The 15,773-nt window shown below is 41.0% G+C and overlaps 1 protein-coding gene across 2 annotated transcripts in view; it reads left to right on the forward strand.

The window, feature by feature from the left end:
* LOC124266206 (cyclic nucleotide-gated cation channel alpha-3-like) overlaps positions 1-12,893 on the forward strand; it is a 212,420-nt gene extending 199,527 nt beyond the window's left edge. For both annotated transcript variants that reach the window (XM_046701013.1, XM_046701012.1), the window contains exons 4-5: positions 8,483-8,694; positions 10,252-12,893. In XM_046701013.1, coding sequence (XP_046556969.1) covers positions 8,483-8,694; positions 10,252-11,648 — 1,609 coding nt within the window. In that variant the 3' untranslated portion in view covers positions 11,649-12,893. The remainder of the gene's footprint in view (positions 1-8,482; positions 8,695-10,251) is intronic.
* The last annotated feature ends 2,880 nt before the right edge of the window (positions 12,894-15,773 follow it).

Genomic DNA, 15,773 nt, shown 5'->3' on the forward strand with positions numbered 1-15,773 from the left:
AGAAAGAAAGAAGAAAAATGTAGAAATTACTAATCGCTTAGTTAAGAATTTATTCCGATTAGACTCACAAAAATACCTAAGTTCTCAAATATTAAAAGTTGTCATGACTGAAGTCAAATATGTGTTTGTGTTCCGACAAGAAAATTCTAATCCAGTTAGATACAGCCTCACCGGATCTCGTTGTTGTGCCTACGTCAGATGTTATAATCAAACCAAAAACATCCTTCAAGACGATTGTTCTATGTATGGCTTCTGTCTGTGTCTACCAAGGACGGTAAAGATGTTTAATTCATAAGTATTCATATGCCATTCATATTATACAGGCGAATAAATCGTTTTTTCACACCAGCAATGCTTGCGGCAGTCACAGACAGAAATCATTTATACAATTCCCCGTCGTGATCCGTCTAATGTGTTTATCAGCGCTGCGACTCTGCGCACACTCATGAGAAACGATTGTGTTTACTATAGCTACCATAAACGTTTTCTATGATGAAAATATGTATAAATCATATTTTCTATTGTTATTTATGTAGATGGGTGAAATTTTACTGTAGCAATAAACAGAAACCAATTTTTGGAATTTTACTATTGGAATATAATCGCGATACCAAACGCTATATGGTCGCGCAGTAGTACGGCAATGTGAATTTACCTCCCGGCGCTGAAGAGCCCCAGACATTTTTTACGAGGTGATATATCTTTCCGTGGCACATAATGGTTTGCGAATGACTTGAGACTTGAGGTGATGTGTTGGGGTTAAGCGTTCAAGTTAATTCCGCTTACACAGCTACGTGCATGCTCGTGTATGTAGGATCGGGAGGGGAGGTACTGTCCACGTGCATGCTCGTGTATGTAGGAAGGGGAGGGGAGGTACTGTCCATGTGCATGCTCGTGTATGTAGGAAGGGGAGGGGAGGTACTGTCCACGTGCATGCTCGTGTATGTAGGAAGGGAAGGGGAGGTACTGTCCACGTGCATGCTCGTGTATGTAGGAAGGGGAGGGGAGGTACTGTCCACCTGATGTCCTCCCATTACGCAGACAGCCAGTTCGCAGACACCTTAAAACAACAACATTTACGGTTCAGTGAACAGATTATCTACTACCTGTTACCTACCCATTATAATGGAATAGTCTAAATAAAAACACAGGAACAAATGAAGTTATTTTATTTATTTATTTTTATTTTATTTTTATTTTATTTATTTATAGGGTATTTATATAGCAGGCAACTAGAGCATGCTCAAAGCGCTGGTATTTGTTCCCTCGATCATTGGATGTCAATCTCAACGTCACATCGTATTATCAATCTCAACTCCCTGGGGAGTATACAACTCTTGCAGCCACTAGGCGCACCGAGTTATTGTGGCTATCTGGATGTGAGAATGTTTTTCATTACTTCCTTGAATGTCCACTGTATACTACTCAAAGACATAAACTGTTACAATGTGTAGAAAGTATTTTTAAAATTAGAAAAATGATTGGTATTAATCGTATCTTACATGGTAATGCAGGTGTCTCATTTACTGCAAATCAGAATGTTTTCAAATATGTACATATACATATCCATATCTCTCAGGCAAAACGTTTTCTCAGTTACCTTCTGTTCTACATATGCTATTATTGGGAGTTTTTTTTATATCAATAAATACAATCCAACCTCTCAGTGACAAACCTGTTTTTATGTTCTATAGTAATTGATAGTAAAATCAATTTTGAGAAGAGCTATCATTTATCATTTAATCACAACAAAGTTCTATTTACTCACAATCAAACTTCTCAGTAACAAACCTGTTTCAGGCTCACCCTACTCTACTCACCAGACAGTGGACTGTTCCATTATACCCGTAGGTGTTACCCTAATTAACCTTCTAGTTCAGTGTCTGTCAATTGGGTGTCTGTCAAATGGGTGTCTGTCAAATAGGAGATAACCGTCCACCTTCTTCGACCTTATTCAGTGCATGTCTGCAGAGATACCATACATGTATCATACAGACTAAATGTCAATGTGTGGCTCGGAGTAGTAGTAGAAGTAGTAGTAGTTGGAGTAGTAGAAGTAGTAATAGTAGTTGGAGTGATAGTAGTAGAAGTAGTAGTTGTTGGAGTGATAGTAGTAGTAGAAGTAGTAGTAGTAGTTGTAAGAAGAAATAGCAAGTAGTGATGTTAGTATGTAGTAAGTCATAGTAGTAGTAATAGTAGTGGTAGTAGTAGTAGTAGTAATATTAGTAGGTGTAGGTAGTAGTAGACGTAAGTAGTAGTAGTAGTAGTAGTAATGGTAGTAGTAGTAGTAGCAGCAGTAACCGGTAGTAGTAGTGTTGGAAGTGGTAGTAGTACTCGTCGTGGTTGTGGTAGTAGTAGTAGTAGTAATAGTAGTAGTTGTAGTGATGGAAGTAGCAGTAGTACTAATGGTGGTGGTAGTAGTAGTAGTAGCAGCAGCAGTAGTAGTAGTAGTGATGGAAGTAGTAGTACTAATGATAGTAGTAGTAGTGGTGGTAGTAGCAGTAGAGGTAGTAGTTGTAGTAGTAGTAGTAGTAGTAGTAGTGGTGGAGTAGTAGTGGTAGTAGTGGTGGTAGTGGTAGTAGTAGTATTAATCGTAGTAGCAGTAGTAGTAGTAGCTGTAGTAGTGATGGAAGTAGTAGTCCTAATGATAGTAGTGGTAGTAGTAGTAGTAATAGTAGTAGTAGTAGTAGTGATGGAAGTAGTAGTAGTAGTAGTAGCGCCTACTCCAGATCGTCGTGCACCGAATTAATTAGCTAGGATTTCATCATGTTCTTCTTCATTCATCCAGTTTAGGCTTCAATTGTTAAGACAGCTCATTCCATCAGTACTGCCGATTATGTTATGTAGTCATGGAAACCAATTTATAACGTGTTGCCCGTGAAAGACCACATTTGCTGTGGTTGAAGGTTAAGCATGACGCCTACCCAACATGGGAGGTCACCAGTTTAACGTCCCCTTTATCTGTAGTGTTCTTCACTGCGCTAACCTCGGGCCCATCTCACGGTACAACTTCCACGGGGGCTGCACGTCGTGATTCGTTTTTTGTTTGCAATTGCGCCAGAAAGTCTAAAAGATGGCATGGGTTATCAAGAAAGGAATACGGAATGGCATTCGATAGCTTCCAAAAACTCTCCAAACGTGAGGATTTCAACGTTCATCCAGTCACTGATTAATACAGTTTTTGGAATTTTCCTGACTATTTTCTTGTGCAAACTGCTAACCAGATTATGAGACCGCCTGAAACCTGATTTAACACAAACTCTTGAAGTATTTACACAGTGCCATTTTCTTCAAGTGACCAGGAAGAGAGAGTTTGGTACCATGCCGGGTCACCGTAGTTTTGGTTACACAAAAAGTCCTTTCGATTCAGTAGTGAGTTTAGTTTTACGCCGCGGCGGTCTGTAAATAATCGAGTCTGAATCAGACAATCCAGTGATCAACGGCATGAGCATCAATCTATGCAATTGGGATACGATGACATGTGTCAACCATGTCAGCCAGTCTGACCACCCGATCCCCTTACGACAAGCATGGTTTGCTGAAGACCAGTTCTAACCCGGATCTTCACGGGTCTCGATACAACAAGAAAGCTTTATGGATACAAGCTTCTTGTTTATTGCATTTTAGAGACAGCGTTCGAAATTAACCTCGGTCCGTAGGCCCGAAGTCGACTGAAAACCACTCGGACCCACAGTTTTTGTTTTCTGCAGGTCCTTATGTCCGACAGCTTTTTCATCCCCAATAACTAAGAGTATTATTTTTCAGAAAATATAATTCAGTATTTCTAGTATTTATCTCGATCAGCAGCTGTTGTCTGTAAGTGAAACGACTATCATTTTCGATGAAGTGAGATGTGATCTTTTAACCTCAAACAAGTTATCTGAATGCATTGCAAACTCCATACACTGACAAGGTATCGCTTTCAGTTCATTTACAATGGTAGACGATATATGGTATTGTAAATGAAAACAAGTCAGTCACTAGAGTTAAATTAAACTCACATTTTTGTTTGCTGAGAATTGCTTACATTGAAGCTAAAATATAGGACCTACACATTCTGTTCAGGACCCACAACTTTTTATGGTTCTGGGTCCTTAGGGCCTGCAGCTTTTCAGGGTTAAGTGGGTGGGTTTAGTTTTACGCCGCTGTTAGCAATATTCCAGCAATATCATGTCGGGGGGTCACCAGAAATGGGCTTCACACTGTACCCATGTGGGGAATCGAACCCGGGTTTTCGACGTGACGAGCCAACTCCTTAAGTACTAGGCTACCCCACCGCCCCTTCAGGGTTAAGAGCAAACACTGTTTAGAGACGGTTTTGTGTAGATTCGTACACTATCATTAACTGCAGTGGTGGTAATAGTGTTTGTAAGAATCACCTTCACCCTGACACTGACCAAGAATATACATAACGTCGGAAGCTGCTATAAACAAGAAGTTGTCTGTAACATTCTACGTTTTCTTAGTTACCCTCAAACGCCAAAGAAACAATTTCGATTAAGTGCCTATGCGTAGGTAAGCAGATTTATATAACAATAAACCAAAATAGATGAGGTGTTTCAAACTTTGACATTATAACAAAAAAATTAATCACGTGAATTCAGATCGTTTCATAGTTTGTAACATAGCAACAATCCTTGAATTTGGCCGAACTGGAAACACTGAGTGCTTCAAGCTGTCATGTAGACTCCAGAATAGCTTGGTTCAACCAGCAAAAACCACTCGACTTGGGTTCAGCTACAGAGTGAATGCAAGTCTACTTAACTAAATTACTGCACAGAAAGCAAAGGGCATTACAAGACATGAAGAGCAGCATTGCCGCTACATCTTCAAGCTTTAATCAAGCCTCGGTTTGGCCTAGCCTGCGTGTCCAATGATTGCCGCACATCGGAAGTTAGAAGGGAGCCGAGCTAAACCCCGAACACTTGCGCTAATCTTATTCTGGTTAGATGATAAGTGACCAATTATTCCCCAGACGGGCCTAAGCTTGATGTAAGCCCAGCCAACAGGACGCCAAGTAAAATAGGGTGCTAGTCAAGTCGGAACCCAGTTGAAAAATCTTTCCCTCATCACAACCCGATGGTTCACTATAGCCACAGCCGTCCTGGGAGGTTGAATCCTATGGTTGCCGTTGTTTACTTATCATTTCCTTCATCTGGTATCGACGTAGTTTAACCGTAGTGTAGACTCTCTGTTTGTCTAAGCCAAGGATAGCAAGGATATTGTTTCGCTTGGGTCTATGGTCACGAACCTCTTCCGCTTGGCCTTCCTCCGTCTAACTAAAGTGTCATGGCGGCGCGGAAGGTCTAACCTCACTATTGACGTTCGCTTGCTCAAGTGAGAAAATTACTTTCTGTTTGTTATTCATCAGCATCTCTGCGGTCTTTCAGTGACAGACCTTCTCTTTAATAGTGCTAGTGGTTCAATGGCCGGCCATTGCTCAGATGAGCCTTTCCACTTAAAATAATTTGTAATAATTTTGGTCAGGTTATATGGGGTCCTATGCATCTATATGCCCATCGTAAGGAGGAATGTTTTCTGCCTCGCTTGAGTCAATAAGAGGAAAAGATCCTGTCATGCAAATATTTATTGGCATAACATTGTCTTAACGTCGACCCATCAGTGTATCATGCTTTCAACAGCGGCTTGTTGCCACAATATTGTCAGTGAAGGTTAAACACTCGCTGGATGAATGTGGCACGGGCCATGCCAAGAACTACATAGGAAGCAAACATAATATTATTCCAGGCTTCTGGATCAACACTTGGAAGATCAATGGGTATTTAATTCTGGCTTTCTGCATGGCTAGATTATATATACAGGCAAGATGTTGATAAGAAGCAGATCTCTAACACCCCCGCAAGACTCCCCTCGCGCCAACAGCCCCGTAACCGTCCCGTAATACCCCTGCTACTACCCGTAACATCCCTTAACAGCCCGCAACATCCCCGTAACTCTCATGTAACACCCCCGAACCACACTGCATCACTCCCGTGACACCCCGTAACACCCGTATCATCCCCGAAATATCCAGTATCATCCCCGTAACACCTTCGTAACAACTCTGTAACCCTTCCGTGACACCCCTGTAACGCTCCCGCAACACCTTTGTAACACACCCGTAACTCAAACGTATCACCCCCGTAGCAAAAACGTATCATCCCCGTAACACTCGTAACATCGTCGTACCCTCAAGGGGCGGTGGGGTAGCCTAGTGGTTAAAGCGTTGGCTCGTCACGCCGAAGACCCGGGTTCGAATCCCCACATGGGTATAAAGTGTGAAGCCCATTTCTGGTGTTCCCCCGCCGTGATGTAGCTGGAATATTGCTAAAAGCGGCGTAAAACCAAATTCAGTCAGTCAGTCAGTCGTACCCTCAATCGCATCTCCGCAAAAACACTTAAGTTAAAAATAATATATATATGATTTCTATTTAGAGAAGTCTAATTTGAATTATATACTCAGCGTCATTATTGACTATGCTGGGTCTCTAACGTATGCCAACAGGCGACAGTAAATCTCAATATGTTGACGATATGATTAAGATTTAAAAACAACAACATATGTTTATGATTATGTCACACTGATGGCTTCTATTACACTGAAAAAAACTCGCGCAACTGTTGAATACAAGTTAAAAGTGTAATTTTGAAGTGATGGAAAAGGCAAGCCTACAAGACGCCTGAACTCGTGCACTGCTTCGATCCATGCACGTGCAATCCATGCAAAATATGAGTTAAGATGGGTTCAAAATGGCATATTCCAGGTGAACTAAACTGTTGAAAGTTAAAAAGCCGACGTTAAATATCTGCATGACCTCTCAATTATGACGCAAGTATTCATAAAAGGTATTTTTACTCAAATTATAATGTTTTTAAATATTATTATTATCAAAACGTTACTTAGTACTGAAAAGTCAAAACAAACGCCGAAACAATGCTAAACTGAGGTTCACAACAAATGTTTGTTTCCTCTTAAGCCACCGGCACACATATGTATATGTGTATATTTTCATATCTAAATCGACCTGCGAAGGTCCGGGTTAGAATTTATCTTCACTTACCCCTGCTTGTCGTAAGAGGCGACTAACGGGATCGGGTGGTCAGACTCACTGACTTGGTTGACACATGTCATCGCATGCCAACTGCGTTCTCGATGGTCATGCTGTTGATCACCGGATTTTCTGGTCCAGACTCAATTATTTACAGACCGCCTTCATATAGCTGGGATATTGCTGAGTGCGACGTAAAACTAAACTCATTCACTCACTCATATCCAAATCGAATTAGAGGCGCATCTGTATGCCTGTAGCCCTGTTTTCAAGTGGCTACCACTGCACGACAATTATCGATATATAACTTCAGACAAATGTGTGAACAGAATTATCAACAAACATGGCAGTTGTCAAACATGCACAGAAGTCCGTCTCCCCATATTTGCAAAATTAGAAAGTCATTAATCGGTTATTCAGAGGGAAGCATTATCTACACATTGGAGGTATATCAAATAACATTTGATATTCTATACATGGCAATGGAATTAGTTTTGGTGACAATGCTATTGTATGAATATGAATATTTATAACCCCCCTACAAAGAAACAAATTACAGTAATGTGGGATGGAGCGGCGGTGTTCCTGTCTGGTGCATACTTCGGGATGAAACAGTGAGAGGGCCGCCACGTATATTTCCTTTATGCAATGCTGTTATGCCAACAACAGATGACTTTATTATTGTGCAATCTTGGGAATTGACAAGCGTCTATATGAAGTTGTACAAACGGAATTCAAAATGTCAACAACAGAGAATTGTCCGACGAAATATATTCCCCAAGAAATTAAAGGAAACATGTGATGAAACTTATATGAATGAACTATAGTAATATGAGGTATAGCTTTGTCCTTAACCTCTTTTGAATAAGATGAACGGAAGAAGACCTTTTCAGCTTTTGTCGGGAACAGACAGTTTTACTTGACCGAAGTGGAAAACATTTAAGATCTGTACCACGTCGGGCTTTTATCCCACATCAATTGTGCATGTCATGATATTGAAACACTCCACTGTACGATTCCGCTCACTCACTCACTCACTCACTCATCCACCCGACCACCCACCCACTCATCCACTCCCTCACCCACCCACATACTCACCCGACCACCCACTCGCTCACTCACTCACTCACACGACCACCCACTCACCCGCCCAACTCACTCACTCACTCACTCACTCACTCCACTAACCCACCCACCCTCACCTCACTCACCCGACCACTCACTCACTCACTCACTCACCACCCACCCAACCACCCATTTACTCACTCACCTGACGACCCACTCACTCACTCACCCGACCACCCAGTCACTCACTCACCTGACCACCCACCCACTCACTCACTCACCCGACCACCCACTCACTCACTCACCCGACCACTCACTCACTCACTCACCCGACCACCCACTCACTCACTCACTGTTTTCTGCTGCAGGTACTGGAAGCACTTCTACGTGGACCCGTCCGAGGGGTTCTACTACCGCTGGCTGTTCTTCATCTCCGTGGCGGTCACATACAACCTCGTGTTCATCATTGCCAGGGCGGTGTTCTGGGAGCTCCAGGAACAGTTCCTCTCTCTGTGGCTCACGCTGGACTATCTCAGTGACTTCTTCTATCTCCTGGACATGTGGGTGCAGTTCAGAACAGGTGAGAATGGACGTGGTGAAACGCTAGCGGTGCCACATAGGGAATCTCAACACGGACTGCAGCATCATGCTCAAATCGTTATCAACACATTTCCTGATTGTTGGTTGGTTGGTTGGGTTGTTGGTTGGGTGGTTGGTTGGTGTTGGTTGGTTGGTTGGTTGGGTGGGTGGTTGTTTAACGCCGCACTCAATCCAGTGATCAACAGCACAAGCATCGATCGACGCAACTGGGATACGATGACATGTGTCAAGTCAGCGAACCTGACCACCCGATCCCATTAATCGCCTCTTACGACAAGCATTTGTATTTCCTGATAGACCCGACCAGATTCAAGTTAGAATTGGTCTTTAGCAAACCATTCCTTTTCTTGAGAGGACTAACGGGATCGGGTAGGGAAGTTCGCTGACTTTCTTGATGTCATGTCATCGATTCTCAGTGGCATATATCGATGCTCATGATGTCAATCACTGGATTGTCCCGTCAAGACTTGTCATTACTTACAGACCCCCGGATAAGCATGTGGTTGAAAGAGTCAGTTTTAATGAGCAGTATTTCAGCCATTAACCACTTAGATTAAAGGGGGCCGGATTAATGAGGTTATGATTCTGTAAAGTATCCATAGATCAATTATTGCAACTGAACGTGTTAGTAATCAGCAGGGGGCGGTAGGGTAGCCTAGTGGTTAAAGCGTTCGCTGGCCACGCCGAAGAAACGGGTTCGATTCCCCTCATGGGTACTATGTGTGAAGCCCATTCCCGGTGCCCACCGCTGTGATACTGCTGGATTATTGCTGAAAGCGGCGTAAGACTAAACTCACTCACTCACTATTGATCAGGAGTTTCTACACGGAATTGTATTCAATAGAGCTGCTCCATCACCTGATTGTCTGGCGTCCTGCTGTGAGGTGTAAGGCAACAAACACCTCATTTTTATGTACAGTTTGTACGAGTGGTGGTGCTACTCCTGATTTACCAAAATTAAAATCCTTAGTGTCGGAGCGATGTCGTCCCCGTTGATGTCACCGACGTAGTATATGTAAACGGCATGATTAACTCCAGGGTTTAGCCCTTATTACATCAGCACGTTATTATATTGCTGAAATACTGTTCAGAATTGAATTCAGTTCATTCTTTTACTTTCAGAGTATTTTATCCCGCACAAACGTATTGGGAGTTAATGACCTTGTTATAAGTGATTTGATAAGTATCGAAGGAGAACTTAATGTAGTTGGGAAGCAGATTGGGAAGCAGACGTTTAGCCTTCTGTTGACCCCAATCAGTGGAAGCCTGGTGCTGACAAACCAAGGTTCAAACTGGGAACGAATCTGAGATTCACGGTAACCAAGGGACGCAACTCTGTCGGTTAAAGTCCAGGACCTTGATTTTTGAAGCTCTCCTAGTGCTAGTGGTCGTAAGTGTCATGCATTAACATTAACTTACCACTATCTTAGCTCTAAGATAGCTTCGAAAATCTTGGCCAAGAGCATTTGGACATTGGGACACCAGTGCCCCGATCTTTTATTTGAAACATATAGTTATTTCTATTGTGTCATTCCAGGTTACTTGGAACAAGGCCTAATGGTAACCGACCCTGTCAAACTCAGGAAAAACTACATGAAAACGCGGACATTCATCCTGGACGTTGTGAGTGTCATGCCCACGGACCTGTTTTATTTCCTCACAGGACTGAACACACCGGAGATCAGATTTAATCGCCTCCTCAGATCGAAACGGCTCCTGGAGTTCTTTGACCGAACTGAGACAAGAACGAGCTTTACCAATATGTTCAGAATATTCCATCTTGTGTTGTATATATTGATAATTATCCATTGGAATGCATGTATATATTTTGCAATAAGTGGACTTATTGGTTACGGTTCGGACGGCTGGGTCTACGGAAACGTAACTGAGCCAAAGTTCAAGCCCCTCAGTCGGAAGTATATATACAGTTTCTACTGGTCAACCTTGACCTTGACAACAATAGGAGAAACCCCTCAACCAGAGAGAGATGGAGAGTATCTGTTTGTGGTGGTGGACTTCTTGATCGGTGTGTTAATCTTTGCCACCATTGTGGGAAATGTTGGCAGTATGATCACAAACATGAACGCAGCTCGTTCAGAGTTCCAGCAAAAAATGGACGGTGTGAAACAGTACATGGAGTTCCGAAAAGTCAGCAAGGAACTCGAGGAGAGAGTCATTAAGTGGTTTGATTATCTGTGGACAAACAAGCAATCATTAAATGAGGAGGAGGTATTAGCAGCATTGCCAGACAAACTGAAAGCCGAGATGGCGATTCATGTGCATTTGGAAACACTAAAGCGTGTCAGCATTTTTCAGGACTGTGAGCCTGGACTCCTGGTGGAGCTTGTGTTGAAGCTCAAACTTCAGGTGTTTAGCCCCGGGGATTACATCTGTCGAAAGGGGGACATTGGCAGGGAGATGTACATTGTCAAAAGGGGTAAGCTAAGTGTTGTGGGGGACGATGGCCACACGGTATTTGCAACGTTAAGCGAAGGAAGTGTCTTTGGTGAGGTCAGTATATTGAACATTGCTGGCAACAAAACAGGCAACAGGAGGACAGCCAATGTACGTAGTCTAGGATACAGTGACCTCTTCTGTCTCTCCAAGGACGACTTGTGGGATGCCCTAGGAGAGTACCCAGAAGCTAAGAGGAAGTTAATAGAATGTGGACGACAGATCCTAAAGAAGGACAACCTTCTGGATGAGGATGCTATGAGGAAGGAAGAAGAGAAACAGGAAACAGCGGAACAGAAGATGGATAGGATAGACACCGGGCTGGATACTCTCCAGACGCGGTTTGCCCGTTTGCTAGCAGACTTCAACAGCACTCAGCAAAGACTTAAACAACGACTTACTAAAGTGGAGAAAGTTCTGGCTCGAGATGGAGATGCTATCTCGAATATTTCAGCGCTGGAGTTGGATCAGAAGTTATGAGATACATCTGTTTATCTTTGATATATTCTATTCTGTGATTTATACACATGTCTTCGTGTAATAACCTTGTTATCAGAGTATAGAACTGTTGACAGTGTTTCTGATTGCAGTTTGGAGAATATTTTGAACTGTATCAAATATTTATGACCAAATTTGAATGTTACGAGAAAACACAAGCCTAGTGCCAGGATATATTTTCTCAGAAACGGTTACTGGATGACTACAAGCTATGGATGAGCTCCTGTTGTTCAGTGGATGTAACTATATCTCCAGAACTCTCCGGAGGGTTCCATCTTAAAATACTCATTTTGAGAGCTGTAAATATGTTCCAAATAGAATAATTGTGTGGGTTGGTCAAGATTAAATCGGATGTTTGTGTTAAGAACAATGTTTTGACTGATGTAGTTTGTGTGCCAGGGTGAATGAGAATCTCTGGGACATCTAGACAAATTGTGAGTCATTGAACGTTTACTTGTTTATTTAAGATTGTTTATTATAGAACATCAGCTCGGGACAGAACTGAGATGTTGACATTAGAATCAGCTTTAGAATAACTGATTATTATTTTATATTACAAACTTAGTTCTGTGATAAATGCTGTTAGATATTGTTGAATTTTTCATTTGGTTTGATAGTTTGGTTTCCTTGACGTTTGAGTGCTGGTTCATTTCAAACATTGCGCTGGACGCTATTGTAGGAGCAGGATACGGGGATCTAGATAGTAACTCTCAGCTTCAGTACAAATATGAAATCCATGCAGTACATGACTACATCAACACAAAACGCTAGGATAAGCCGAATCATATGTAATCATTTGTTGACGGAGCAGCTAATCCAAGCTGAAAGATCAAAGGAAAGTGTTTTTTGTCAAATTCACTCCACTCATCTGTTTCTAGGAATTTCAACTTTCATTATTTCAGATTGCATTGAAGCGATTTAGCATGTTTTCAGATGACGTTAATTTCAATGTCACCTTGTCACCTTGTTACCTTCTTCACACAGTCGTGTCAATGATTTTTGTTACTCTGACGAAGTGAAACATTTCATTGCTGTTTGAAGGCTTTTTCAGTAAATATTAGATACCTAGTAGAAACTGCCCTTAGATTGGCATCCTGAAGGCTATTGTGCATTGTGCATTGTGCATTGTCATCTGTGAATGAGTGTGTGGTTGTGGCGGCGGGGTAGCTTAGTGGTTAAAGCGTTCGCTCGTCACGCCGAAGGCTCGGGTTCTATTCCCAACATGGGTACAATGTGTGAAGCCCATTTCATATGTCCCCCGGCGTGATATTGCTGGAATATTGCTACAAGGGGCGTAAAACCATTCTCACATTCTCACCATTCTGTTAAACCCAGCGTCACTCACTCACTCACTGACATTGACACTGACTCCGAATTAACTCATTCGTAGACATTTACCATTTCCGCGATTTTTCAATTGTGACAGGACCATTATCATAATCGGCGATTGTCATACTCTAGAGTGCCAGCAGCAATGCCATGTTAACACAAACAACCAAAACCATTATGTTTTATGTCAACCAATTCCATCACTATATACCGTGTCTGTCCTTATGTTGATTTTTCGTTTGATTATTATTAATTCTTTCATATTCCTGTCTGCTATTTCCAGAACCGGCTGTAGCATCAGTAGGCATTAAACTAATTAGTGTAATCTTGTAGAAAGCACAGCGTCACTTGCGTCTCCGTGAAATTTGTCGACACAAACTTTTGTCACGTTTGTGAAAGCATTAATCAAATAAACCCCATATTCAAATACCCTAACATATACAGAGCGTTGTGTCTCTTCTACGCTACCATAGGTGACCATGACGTCAATTTCATCCCCTTCCTCATAACACCATCCATACTATGTTCACCTTGACCACAAACTGACCACATGTGTGACCCATATGACGACGTGGCCCAATGCATATGCATACAAGCCCCAATCGAGCTTATTCTTGAAACTGACCACCTAAGCTGTGTATACATATTTATTTGTGTTTTACCTATATATGTTACCATTTCATTTCCATTTCATGTGTATTTCTTACTTTATAACCATATTCACGTCTAGATAGAGATCCTTTAGAAAATCACCTGTTCCTATTTTTATAAAGTCTTCTTGTTTTAACTTTGTAGTTTAAGGAAGGTGCATGTATTTATTCTTGATAGTTTTAGATGAACAAAATGTGATATAATCTTCATGTGTACATGTACATTTCTTGTATATAGGTGTTATGTTATGTTCATTGCAATATACAGCGTTATGTACCAGCGGTTGACAATGGGAGATCAGAGTGTACGTGTGTATGTGTGTGTGAGTGGGAGAGAAAGAAAAGACGAGGAGAGTTAGACAAGAGGATAAATGAACCCGCTGTTATATATTATGGTTGATTCTTTCTGTCATATCTATGCTTGGCCTTCAAGAGCAAGCATTTAGCTAATATCTGTGATGTTTGTAGAATAATAATATACTTAAACATACACTTTGTTACACGATTTCATTTTGCCCCCGCTCAAACAGACCTAGAGAATAAGCATAAATTGGTTCACCGCGTACATGGGCATTCTCTTAACCTTAGGCAAATATGGTTGTTGGTTGGAATCCCAGTTCGCCAGGATTGTTCTTTTACGTTTGACAAGACCATATCAGTACACTGTGTACACTTCTTAGACCTTCATTACTCCGGGCTTTCCTCCAACATTAAGCAGACCCGCCATACATAAATAGAATACCTTAAGACGGCGTTAAAACCCAGCCTACTCGCTCACTATTCTGATAAGTTTTGCCATCTATGTTTCCAGATTTATAACGCGGAGACATGCTGTTTCAGACTAAGGAATATTGTTTTTGATATCTAATTTCATAAATTAGGCAAAGCTTTCCAGATGCATGACAAAATCTCGCTTCTAATTTTCGGTGTCGAAGGCACTCTAGGGATCCTATCCTGCCGATAGAATTCACTCAAAAGTTTGCATCATTGCAAGAAACATGGGCAATCGAAAATACCCGTAATTACTCGAAATATTGTTGAAATTGTTGACAACTGGAGTCTCGGGATACTTTAAATGGATTAATTAATGAATTAATGTTTGATTTTGAGGCAATAAAGGGATTAATATCACCAAAGACATGAAGCAGATCTTCAGATTCCCAAAAATTCCATGGTGGGTCTATATCAGCAAAGGAACAAGTATGTGGTTGCCCGTATCGTCAAGTACTGTCGAATATATTGAAAGATAAAATAGAAAACCTTTTCTATTTCTTGACAAGACTTAAGCTAATGGAAGATATGAACAACATATTGAATTTGTAGCAATGTTGTGGGGCCAAACATATTTACTATCTGAAGTGAAATTATTAATAGTTTAGCTTCCCAAATCATGAAATGAGTGTTTTGTATATGGCCATCATCGACTTAGGTCAAAGACTTAATAGACACTGCATATTCTAAACATAATCATTGAGAGACCAACCGTTTTATTGTCAGGAGATACCCCATGCGTTTTGTTGAAAGGAATGAATCTATTTTAGATGCAGTTTGTTTACACCCAACCAACACCTGCATTATTTTTTTTTATTTTAATATTAATTTTTCATTTATTTGCATTTAGAATTCTATTTTTGTACCTTCTTCATTCTTCACCGAAGAAAACCGAGGGTTATTTTATTTATAAACACCTTGATAGCTCGTGTTTGGTAACTCCAAACGGCAAATGATCAGGTCATTTGTTGTATAAGCCAACACTCCATTTTGATAAGGTCCCACGTCGTTTCACGATTCGTGCCATTAAGTAAAACCTTAGAACATCTGAATAATGTATAATTTGGTGATGCAGAAACTTTAAAATTGAAATTTATTTCAATTAGTTAATAATTTCATGCTTTAAAGTTATTTTTTGTCAAAAGTTTATAATTGTATGTTGCAAAGTACAACTGTATTAAAATAGTGTGATAATTTTTCATGTTAAAATTTAGTTCATAAGAGGTTCATAAAGTCAAGCAAGGCTATAACTGTTATTAGTTTTCCTTTAGGTATGATCATGATTGTCAGGACTAGATTACCTCCCCTTACTGTGTATACATTTATATTTACAGTCAACAAGTGAGGGAAAACAAAA

Source organism: Haliotis rubra, unplaced genomic scaffold (genome assembly GCF_003918875.1).
Source record: "Haliotis rubra isolate DU_JTF1 unplaced genomic scaffold, ASM391887v1 Scf124, whole genome shotgun sequence".
NCBI classification, from domain to species: domain Eukaryota; kingdom Metazoa; phylum Mollusca; class Gastropoda; order Lepetellida; family Haliotidae; genus Haliotis; species Haliotis rubra.